We start from the raw sequence: 12168 nt of genomic DNA on the forward strand, positions 1-12168 counted from the left end.
CCTTACTCCCAGTGGGTTTCTGGTGAGAAACGGTAGGAGTCGGTTAGTTCCCTGGTGGCCCACAGCAGCCTGTGGTTATTTTGATTGCCAGGCATCGTTATCCTGTCGCTGGTCCAATTTCTTTCCATTCTGGACCGGTCGTGGACAGGAAGTGGATGCCTGCCTCAATCGCCAAAAGCATGCAGTGCATGGCTGCACCCCCTCACCAGGCTCTGCCTGTGTTAAAACACTGCTGCGATCCTATTGATGTATCGAACCCCAACTTGCATATTAGCATGGACAGAGCCAAAGAAGCAGTACCATCAGCCACGCTGATCATAAACCGTCCAAAATACCTTCTCAGCTCCTGCTGATTGCTCATTTGGCAAATTGGGCTCATGTTGTAATACTGAGCTACACAGTCCAGGAGATTTCCAGCTGCAATCTCTGATCTGTGCTGAGTCAGTTGAGTTCAGCATATGGGGGGTGATATAATTGACTCCTGAGTCCCTGGGCTAGATGGGATAGAGTTTAACCAGGATTCTTAACTACTGATCCGGTGACCACCACCATCCTCCCCCAACCCACCCTACTGGAAAGTGCATATATTTGTGTCTGCTGAAGCTCATCGTGGATTTGGCTGTGATGCCACCACAGCTGAACAGCCTGCTCACTATCCAACCCAGCCTCATGCATGGAGAATGCCAATTTGGATGAGGTACTCGAGAGATGCCAAAACTTGTGGAATTGTCCTGTTCTTTAGTGGGTTTGGAATAAAAGTAGGGCCAAAAAGAAATATCACTTAAAGGCGCACTTCCCGCCCCCCCCAACTCCCCCGCACCCTAATGTTTGCTCACCGTGAGTAAGTGTTCAAATTCCAGGGCGATTAGTGCCGCAGAAATACATAGGAGATCAATCTTTCACTTTTTAAGGAAGGGTTGAGGTTATGGCAGCACATACTTACCACAATAATAAACGGGTTAATAATCTCTTACCCAGGGGATTGATAGTAAATCCTTTGTTGCAGAGCTGAGAATGCAGGAGATGGTATCCATGGGAATAGGTAATAAGCCGTTTATGGACATCAAGCCCAGTGAAGCTGCCATTAGTGACCGGGCGATTGACTACATCATGAAGGGTACGGGTAAGTCAGATAACATAAACAGGATGATGCTTAAGCATTTCCTTAATAATTACCAACTTGTGGCATCCGCAACATGAATGTGTTCAAAATACAATAACCTGGGAGGATGTGATGAAGAGTCCTTGGAGTCATGGATGCTAAGAATATCCAGGGCCTCTCCTTACTTCCCTAAACAATATCCTTTTATGATCCACTTATACGTAAACTTTGCCTGTCCCCTTCTGATGGGGTATTTTTTAAATGCCTGGATATTTGGATCCAGGACTGTGTGCCGTTTTTTCTATTTTATAATGAGTTTTAATGGGAGCCCCTTATTTGGCTGGGGTCTGGGAGCACAGGTTCTGTAGGCCACGAGTGTTGATCCGACCCTAGTGATGCCAATTGTCTGATTGTAAAATGTTTGTTCTTTCTCCTGTCATTCTCCACGTGGCATCTCCCAGCTCAATGAGCACAAACATAGATGGGCAGCCATTGCTGGTGATACTAATAAGACTCCAATCTTGAGTTTATAATTTTGGTTGTGTTGCCATGGGAAATTGTTGAGTGCTCCCTCGCATGGAAGGTAAATAATCTCACGCTGCACTGCCCCCCTTCTTCATGGCCAATGGCAGAGTTGCAGTGGCCCGAGAGCAGTTTTGCTGCCCGCTATCAGCAGATGAGGTGCAAGTGAAGAGAGTAGGTCAGTGTATAATGAAAACATCAGCTTATAGGAGCATAGGAACATAAGAGCAGGAGTAGACCAATCAGCCAGTTGAGCCTGCTCCACCATTAGATCCAATTAGATCATGGCTGATCATCTACTTCCTGCACTATCTCCACATCCTTTAATGTCACTGGCCTCCAGAAACCTATCGATTTCTGTCTTGAACGTGCTCAATGATTGGAGCTTCCACAGCCCTCTGGGGTAGAGAATTCCAAAAAATTCACCACTCTCTGAGTGAAGAAATTCCTCCTCGTCTCAGTGTTAAATGGCCTACCTCATCCCGTGATGATGTCCCCTGGTTTGGACTCACCAACCAGGGGAAACATCTTATCTACATCCACCCTGTCATACCCTGTAAGAATTTTGTAAGTTTCATTGAGTTTGCCTCTCGTTCTTTGAAACTCTAGAGAATGCAGGCCCAGTTTCCTCAGTGTCTCCTTATAAGATAATTCCACCATCCCAGGGATTAATCTGGTGAACTCGTGGTCACTGTGATGCTATGTTGACCAGAATAATATATATGTATCAATCATCAAGTTGCTGAGGAGCAAAAGTAGTTTTTTCATTAGCCAGAAGTTTTCAAAACAGAAGGAGGCCATTCAGTCCATTATGTCTGTGCTGACGCTTTGCTGGAGCAAATCAAGACTAATCCCACTATCCCAATCTCCTCGTAGCCCAGTATCTTCTATTGCTTCAAATATTTGTCTATTTTTCCTTTAAAATGTGCAATGATCTCTGCCTCAAGCATTCCCTTTGACAAAGTATTCCAGAATCCCAACAATTCTCCATGTAAAGGATGCCTTCTAACTTCTCTCCTCAATGATCAGCTTTAAATGAATGATCCCTTGATAGAGGTTTCCCAACCAGAGGAAAGGGTCTTTTCTTGTTCACCCCACAAATCTCTCCATCATTTAAAAAACCCCTATGTAATCGCCTCTCAGCCTCAGGGCTAGTGAAGGGAGCTGGGGGTATGTGTGCAGGGTGAATGCCACTCTGTAAGGGCATTGAATTTGTCGGCAGTAGGATTGAGTATTCTTTGTTGGTCCAAGAGAAACTCTCCTGGGCCCAAAAATGAGTGAACATTTCAACGTCTTTGTTTGAACAGTTTCCACCAGCCCCTCTGCATTCGGTTGCTCGTCATCTAACATAACCAGGTGGAACATGTTTGTGTCCACTTGTTGCTGAATTTCTGTGGTGTGAATTTTAATGCTTCTATGACTGCACTCCGCTGAAATGAAGTTACCCAACTCAATAATCTTCTCTGTCCTAAAAGTTACCTGCATCATTCCCTTTTCTAAGTTTCTCAATTCACCTCTCTTTAGAATCTAGAACACGAGCATCCATCGCTGTGTCTTCATTCGAGCACTCCACATCCTTTAAGAGGCCCCATTCCACCATCTCCAACAGCAGCACCTCCTCTTCGAGCAGTCAGTCATCTTCTTCCCTACTGGGGACTCTCAACCTTCACATGTACTCGAGTCCAACGCATGCCAATCCACATTGGACACCTTTCAACCAATGGTCCTATGACATTGGGACTTGCATTGAAGAAGATGAACTGGAGCAAGAGACTGGAAGCCAACCGTCCATGAGTAAGTCTTTCAAAGTATCGGTCCTATGGTTAGTTATCTATCAAATCCTCTCTACGTTTATTCTGATATATATCGCTATTAGGAAATTGGTCTAATTTATTCTGACAGGTTAATGCTTGATCCATACAGTGAAGGCATTGTGCTGACATTGTTTCCATGGAATTGTATTGTGTTGTTTGATATTTCACCAGTTCTCCAAGAAATAGCAAGACTCCCTCCTGTGAAAGTCTGCAATGAGCTGAGGAACAAATTGGATGTGTTAAATGTAGGTTTCTGAATGCCAGATTATCAAAATGGCTTGAATAATGTGGGTTTTCCACATTGCGGACTGATTTGGTGTGTGGTGGCAGTTGGAGATGGGGGTGGAAGCTCGGGTGAAGGTGGGAGCCAGGCCTGGGGGATGCAGGCACCTTCAAGATTGGAAGGGGTTGTTGGGGGATGTGGTGGGAGATTGGAGGCCTAAGGGATCAGGCAGCAGGGTGAGAGAGCTGTGGCCTGGGAAAGTGGAAGTTTGGAAGCCTGAGTGATCAGGGGTAGTGGTGGGGTTGGTGACCAGAGTCGGTGGGGGTGGTGGGTGGGTAGGAGGTTGAAGGCCTTATGGGAAAGGTCAGGGGGGAGATCAGAAGGGTTGAGAGGTTAGTCTCTGATCACGGAGGAAGGGCTGGGGTGGAGACATGCTAGGTCCAGCAGGGGAGTGGAAAGGCACTTACCCCTTTGATCTCACTTTCCTTTAGCCACCCAGGAAATCGGGTTGGTCAGAGTAAAATTTGAAATCAGGGATCAAGCTAAGGCTGCCAGTCTCATTATAATGTTTAAATTGTCAACCTGCGTCCTGGGAGCAGATTGGTTGCTTGCCCTCCGTCCCCCGCATGCCCACTCCACCCCCCCATCCCAATTAAAATTGCAAGTGGACAGGTTAGGGGTCAAGATTCAGTTTTTATAACACTTTAACCTTCCGCTTGACTCAAACCAGCCCACTTTTTGGGGTTATCATTGTCTCCTGTATTCAAAACAAGGTCTCTCCCATAAATCTTACTTAGCTTTGTCATAATTATTAAACACTTTGAATTCTGAATGAATTGCAGCAGATGTCTTGTAAATGTAAAAAAAGAGAAAGGAAGAGAAGAGTTGCATTTGTATGAGACCTTTCATGACCTCAAGGTATCCCGAACTCGGGAAATACTTTTGGAGTGCAGTCACTGTTGTGAAGCAGAAAGTTTGCCTTAAATTCCATTGAAAAATCCGATATCTTAATGTCCTGTGGTATAACAATTGCCTTTTGAATTGATGATACAAAGCTTGAAGAAACTGAGGAACACAAAGCCAGAAATGGATTTCATTGAACTTTCAACAACTGCCAAAAAAAAACTGCATTCAAGTCATGTTCCCACCTCATGCTCTGGCCATACCCTGAGCTGATTGAGTTTTTTTAATTTACAAAGATGGTACTTGATTAAAAGCAAGCATTTTGCACACATGGAAAGAGACTAAAACTCAAAGCTAATGAGGTTCCAATTTTGTTTTGTCTTAGTCACAGAGAGTTCGGAGACCTCTTCACAATGTACTTCAGCAGATAGCATGAGTGGTTCAACTCTCAACTGTGTGTCCCAGGTTTCCACAGAGACATTTCCTGATGACACTTCGAATCCCGACCCTAAGACTCCTTGTCATTATACACCCCTAAATCTTTCCCCAAGGATGCAGAGGGCTAAACCAGTGAAGAACCAGTACATCACAGCAGTAAGTACCTGCGTTTTGCGTTGCGTAGGGCATATGCACAATGATTACATCATTCCAGACACTGACAGCTCACTCCCTAGTCTTGTGATTTAAGCAACCTTTTAATCCTCATCATTTAAACATAGTTTTCTACCTTCTCCAGTGAATGGATGAAGCACATGGATTTTTTAGCAAAATTTCTACAACCAGCAGAACTTGGATGAATCATGAATAGTTGGCAATGCTAGAAGTAATGGCTACACAGACATTGGAAAGAGATTCTGTGTAAAGTTTAACGGAAACATAGGAAACATCACTTCCTCACAAACTCAAGCTGCACTATATAAGGGCGGCTACCAGTGTGCTTTTGGACAGAACAATGCAGTTTTTCTATTTGGGCTTTTGTAAGACAACTGTCCCCTTTCTGAAAGTGTTTCTGTCTCATGATATGGACAAATTATAGTCTTTAATTGCAAAACAAATTTCAGAAAGCAACCAAAGATCCTCGTTCCTGTGTGTTTATTGGACTTGGCAAAATGGGACAACCTTGAACTAAATGAAAAGCAATGTTATTATTTTGGAAATATTTACTGTTTCAAAAACATGAGGGGCAGAATTTTACAGTTCCCTGTTGGCGGGTTTGCAGTGGGGGAGGGAGGCCCATAAAATTCCCCAGGTGACCTTCCTGCCGGACTCTCACCCACCCCCAACCTGTCCACAATTTTACATGGGGCGGGTGAGGCCTTTGGCAAGTCACCCATTTTTGCCCCAAATGAGACCCTGCAGTGGCCAGTTTTGAGGCTGATGGGAAGAGTTCAGGGGCGGAGGCAAGCCTGTCAGGCCACCCTGCTTGGGCCTCAGGCAGGAAGGGAGGATGCGCCTCCATCAAGGGCCCCCATTCCACATTGGGCACCCACCCTCCACCAATGGTGCTCCCTTTCCCCCACTGGCCTTTCCACCAGGGCCCCCAAGCCCCTCCCTCCACCCACCCCATCGCCAGGCCTCACATCTCCTCCATGCCATGAGATCCCTCACACTTACCTGCTCTTGAACTCTGGGACTTAGAATCTAGGGACCAATCCTGGTCTCTGCGGCCACTGACACTGCTAAGTGTGAAGTTCTTGAGAAGAAGTAATAAGATGCTGAGAAAGAAGCATTCAGAATCAGAAATGCATGTGCTGTTAAAAGAATGGGATCCTTTAGTTTCTTTCAGACTCCCTCTAGTGGTACATGTGTATATGGTATCCTTAAGTGGACAAAATGCACAATGCAATTTTCAATACCGTCCACCAAGTGAGGGTCGGAAGTCCTGTCTCTGAACAATTAATGGTCCTCAGAGCATTAAATGGCTGCAGGGCTATTGTGATTGGAGAGGATGCATTCCCTGCCAACACTTCGGGTGATGGGAGGGGGAACTCCGCCATCTGGAATCTGGAAAATCCTGCCGTAAAATACTATTTCCTCTTCCACCTCTTCTTCATTTTCCTCCTTATTTTCTCCCCCTTTGTCTCATTCTCCATCTCTTTCTCCTTTTTAACCTTCTTCCACTTCTCCCTCCTTTTCCTTGTTTTCCCCTCTTCCTGGATTTCTTCTCTTGCTTTCCTCCTCCTCCTTATTTTCCACCTATTCCTATTCCTTGTTTTCCTTCTCTTGCACTTTTCCCATTCCTGAATGTTCTTCCTTCCTCTCTTCTTTCCCCTCCTCTTCTTCCATCTTTTCATATACCTTTACTTTTACGTTTTTTGATTTCGGATGAGCTATTAGACACAGAGTGTGAGGTGCTTGGTCATGCAAACAATGGAAAGGGATTCTGTCCTTTTTAATCCTTCTTTCCCAGATCATGGTTACTTGCCCTTTCTCTCACCTGCTGCCTACCTATGAACAGGGTGAAATGTGTTTAAATTTCAGAGTTCAAACATTATTGGATGTTGCTATACATTCTCCAGCTTTTGCCCATTAGTGGGATAAGCAACTGTTCTGAGCATCTACCAGGTAGTAATTTTAATTTGGTTCATTTCCTTCACTGTCTTGGCAGAGTAAACCCCATGTAACAATAAGCCTCTCAACACTGGTTTGACTTGCAACTATTTGCAGAGATAGTTCAGTAAGTAACTAGCTTTTTTTTATAAATTAAAACCTCTTGAAGGATTAATCAGACTAATGACTTAAAGCAGGGATAAGTGGTGATTAACTAAACAATAACCCTAACAGGGAGAATAACGGAGGCGATTAGCATGTTTTGAATGGTGCGATTAATCATGGTGCTTTATTGTGGCTGGTAGCGATTAACTTTTAACAGTATTCTGTTTGTATAGGTGAATGGTTTCCCTGGTATAACCTGGAATTATCTTCTTTTCGGTAGCTATCTCAAGGACCTGGCAGCATCATATTTTTGATTTTGTTGATATCAATGTATAAAGGAACACTTAGCTATTTAGATTTAAAAATAAGAGCACCTGACATTTGTCAAGAATATTTAAGATTGTGTTGGCAAGTAAAATAAACAAAGAAATCAGGCAAAACCTTGATAAATTATTGATTTCAATTCTGAGCCCCACACTTTAGGAAAAACATCAAAGCCTTGGGGAGGAAATTTACCAGAAAAACACATTGAATGGGGAGTTTGAGTCTGGAGAGATGAGGGAAGCTGGAATTGTTTTCCTTGGAGCAGATAAGGCTAAGAGGAGATTTAATAGAGGTGTTCAAAATTATGATGGGTTTTGATACACTAAATAAAGAGAAACAGTTTCTACAGGTAGGAGACTCAGTAATCAGAAAACCCACAATTAAAATAATTGGTCAAAAAAAAAACTGCATGGTGAAATGAAGAGATTTTTATTAATGCAGTGAGCTGTTATGATCTGGAATGCACTGGGAGAAAGGTTGTTGGAAGCAGACGCAATAGTAACTTTCAAAAGAAATTGATATATACCTGAAAGAGAGAGAACAAAATAAACAGGACTGCAGAAAGAGCTGAGGAGTGTGACAAATTGTATAACTGTTTCAAAGAACTGGCTTCTATCTGTGTTGTGTGGTCCTCTGATTCAATAACTGTTATCAGGTCTCCTTTGCTAGTTAACAGCAGCACGAGAATAATGCCAGTTTGTTTGATTTGATCAATCGTGTATTTGACCAGTTATCAGGCCCACTCAAAAGTCTTTAATTACAGGGCAGAATTTTTTAATTTTGAAGTCCTATAACAATTTGGGATATTGGGATATGATAGTGCAGTGGTTATGTCACTGGACTAGTAGTCCTGAGAATGTGAGTTATATCCCCACATAACCAGATTGAGAATTTGAATTCAATTTGATTCTAATGAAGAAGAAATAACTGATTTCAATAAAAGCGATAATGAAGATGCCAGATTGTCCTAAAAACCCAATTGGTTCACTAATGTCCTTAAGGGAAGGAAGTCTTACCCGACCTGGCCTACTTGTCACTTCAGTCCCATATCAATATTGTTGACCCATAAAAGTCCTCTTAAGTGTCCTAGCAAGGCCCTGATGTATCAAACCACTGCAAGAAGGCCACTACCACCTTCTCATGGAACTAGGGACAGGCAATAAGTGCAATGATGCCCACATCTGACAATGAATTAAAGAAACATTGTTTGAAACTCTGAGCTTATACAGTCGACTCTTTTCACATATGCTTCATTTCAATGTACAGCACACCTCAACTACACTGAAAATGTTTTATAAATTAGTTCCTTTCACCTAAGTTTCCATTAAAGCCATCAACTCAGACCTTTTCCCTCTTGCTGGTCACCAGCTCTTCTCTGCTGTCTGTTGCCTCTTGACCATCAGTCCTGACTTTCTAAGGTTTTCTTCTCACCCTTTATCTAATGCTTTTTTGTTCCCAACTCCCAATTTCTGGTCAAATTTTCATTTCTAGGTGAGAAATAAGTAGAGTTTAAAATATGTCAGAATTATCTTTCTCTACAACCTCTCACTAGGAAATTTGTTTCTTTAAGAAACTATTCTTTAAGAGAATCTGATGAAGGGTGTGCATGTAAGCCATCAGATTCCGACTGACTTGTTTGTTTTTGATAACCAGATTTATTGTTTCTCTTTTTTGTTTTTACGTTAAACTCCCTTCCCCAGCACCTGCACCCAACCACCAACAGCAACAAATAAAACATTGGGATTCAGTTCTGGAGGAATGGAATTGAAGGACAGAGAACTTAGGTTAAATTATATAGAACCTTGGTTAGACCACACATGGTATTATAGTGTGGACAATGATCTCTATATTATAAGAAGTACGTTGCCGGACTGGAGAAGGTGCACAAAGGTTTACTGGAACTGAGGGGGTTAACAGGCTGGGTTTCTTTTCTCTAGAAAAGAGAAGTCTGAGGGATGACTTGATAGAGATGTTTAAAGTTATGAAGGGGTTCAACAAGATAGATGTAGAGAAGATGTTTCCCTTGTGGGGGAGTGCAAAACTCAGAGCCATAAATATAAATACTCACTAATAAACCCATTAAGAAATTCAGGAGAAACTTCTTTATTGAGAATGTGGCTAGAATGTGGAACTCACAACCAGAAGGAATGGTTGAGGTGATTGACATAGATGCTAATCACTAGATAAATGCATGAAGGAGAAAGGAAAGGAAGAATATGCTGATGAGGTTAGTTAAAGTAGAATGGCAAAAGCTCATGTGGAGCATAAACATTGGTATAGGCCAGTTGGGTTGAATGGCCTATTTCTGTGCTGTAAATTCTATTATCGAGCAATAATTTTATATTTAAAAAGTAATTCCCAGTAGAGTAATAGTTTATTAGGAGAATGAAGAAGGAGAAGAGGAAAAGAGTCTGGGCGGACGGGGCTCACACTTCCCATGGGGGCCTCTTAAAGGAAAAAAATAAACTTAATGTGAGGGTCTTCTTTTCCGTCTCTCTCTTCCCGGCAACTTCAGTCCCAGATGTTTCCCCATGTTCAAATGGCTGTCAGACCCAACAGTGTCATCTGGATCTGTGTAACTAAAGGACCTACCAGCATCAGATGGGATAATGTTGCAATCAGCGGGATGGGACCAGGAGGCCAGTGGGCACGTTAGCTACTCCATTTTAACCCAGGAGTCCCCCAGCAACCCTACTCCACTCACCCCTCACCAAGATTTAAATTTTCCCCCTTTATCGCAAATGGGAGCTAAATTAAGAAGCCTGAAAAAAGAAATAAAAAAATTCTGGATTTATAATTTAGTTTATATTTAGTTAACGACTTTTACCAGTCGGCGATGTCCATATCCCAGCACAGCCCAGAACAAAGGGACATAACTGTAAAATTAGAGCGAGGCCATTCGGGAATGATGCGAGGAGGCATGGAAATCTGGAAAACCCTTCTCCCTAAAATGCTATGGTTGCTGGGGGTCAGTTGAAAATTTCAAGACTGAGATTAAAAGATTCTCGTTTGGCAAACATACTCTGTGATGTGGAACCAAGGCAGGTACATGGAGTTGACATACAGATCAGTAATGACCAAGATGAATGGCAGAACAGGCCCCAAGGGGCTGAATGGCCCACTCCTGTTCCTGTGTTCCACAGCTGCTCTGCAACATTTTGAAGGCCGGGAATGTGTTCACTTCTGTTAAATTGTAGCATCTTGTTTTATCAGCTGTGAACAGAATGTGCCATGGACCATCCTACCAACCCAGTGAAGAAGCCGGGTTCAGCTCCAAGGTATTGGTGCCTTCAAACTGCACACTCTATGTTGTTCTGATGATCACTCCGCCACCCCAAGCAGGAACAGATACGATAGCCTCGAAATCTGCAACAGGATGCATAAATGGGAGAATGTGCAGGAACTTTTGACTGTCTGAGACAGGCACTGCAATCATGGGACATCCCATTTCATACTGAAAAAGGACATTAGAGATACACTTAAGCCCAAGTGATAAATGGGAAGTAACTACATTATATGTACATATCTTTACAACAATGGTTAGCTTTTTTTTAACAGCTTACTTTTAATTTTTTTTTGAATTGCGTTCTGTAAATAACAAGGTGCCTTCTCTGCCTAACCTATTTTCTTGTGCAATTTGTGGGGGCTGTAGCTTTGAAACTGCAAAAGTGTAAATGTAGATTAATTCTCCACTGCAGTTAGTGTACAAATCAAATTGTGTAGTAGCGTTTATATTTGTGTAAATATTTATTTTTATTGCTTGGTATTATTTTTCCCAAAAATCATGTCCGACATATCTCCGTTCTTCTTGGGTATCAAGAATGATATGATCAAGATATGATCTGAAGCTTTGTTCTTTTATTTGTTTTATTTCCCAGCAAGAGATCAATGTTACATTGTTTGAAATGAGCCAATTATATTTTCCACACTTTTGACTGGAGATAGTTGCAATGAAGTCTCTTTCGAAAGCAGTTGTCTCCATTATAATCAGATGATCGGACCATCTAAGAGATCAGATATCAACATGTATTCAATGAGCCAGCAGATCAGAAAACAAGCTATGAACATTATTGGATGCTACAATTATCTTCTGTTTGCTTCTGTTCCATCCATTAATGTCTTAAGGTAAATGTTCTTGTATATTTATGTGCCAAGTGTCCAATGCCATTAAAAACCCTGAACCACTTTTCTTCATTATGTTCTGATCAAAACTTCTACCCTTTTATATATATTTAATCATGTACAGCTGATACAGCTAAAAAGAGTCGGTAAGTTTAACCAAGTGACCTTTCGTGACCAGACGAGTACTATTTTTCACTATCTGAAAGCTTATTTTATGACTTCAGGTTTTTAGCAAATAAAATGAACTTCTGTCTAGAAATTAAGTTTACCGGCTGTGGTTTTTATTCCCAGTGATCATAATGTTTAATTTTATTTTCTCTCCTCAGCAATAACAATCACAAATTATATTTATATAGCACCTTTATTGTAGTAAAACATACCAAAGTCATGGATCATAATCAGGTAAAAATTAACCATGAGTTACAGAAGAAGAGACATCATGATAAGTTACTGGGTGATAGCAAGTATTGATCCATTAATACCAGCAGCCTTGCTAATGGCCA

The 12168-nt window shown here is 42.0% G+C and overlaps 1 protein-coding gene across 7 annotated transcripts in view; it reads left to right on the forward strand.

The window, feature by feature from the left end:
• Positions 1–11924, forward strand: part of plekhg4b (pleckstrin homology domain containing, family G (with RhoGef domain) member 4B) — a 332728-nt gene extending 320804 nt beyond the window's left edge. For 4 of the 7 annotated variants that reach the window (XM_078539457.1, XM_078539462.1, XM_078539463.1 and 1 more), the window contains 5 exons: positions 1007–1123; positions 3149–3418; positions 4950–5158; positions 7173–7241; positions 10757–11924. In XM_078539457.1, the coding sequence (XP_078395583.1) occupies positions 1007–1123; positions 3149–3418; positions 4950–5158; positions 7173–7214 (638 nt within the window). In that variant the 3' untranslated portion in view covers positions 7215–7241; positions 10757–11924. The remainder of the gene's footprint in view (positions 1–1006; positions 1124–3148; positions 3419–4949; positions 5159–7172; positions 7242–10756) is intronic. The other 3 variants (XM_078539459.1, XM_078539460.1, XM_078539461.1) reach the window with 3 other exon arrangements.
• Positions 11925–12168: the final 244 nt, after the last annotated feature.

This window comes from Cetorhinus maximus, chromosome 3 (genome assembly GCF_964194155.1).
Source record: "Cetorhinus maximus chromosome 3, sCetMax3.hap1.1, whole genome shotgun sequence".
Lineage (NCBI taxonomy): Eukaryota > Metazoa > Chordata > Chondrichthyes > Lamniformes > Cetorhinidae > Cetorhinus > Cetorhinus maximus.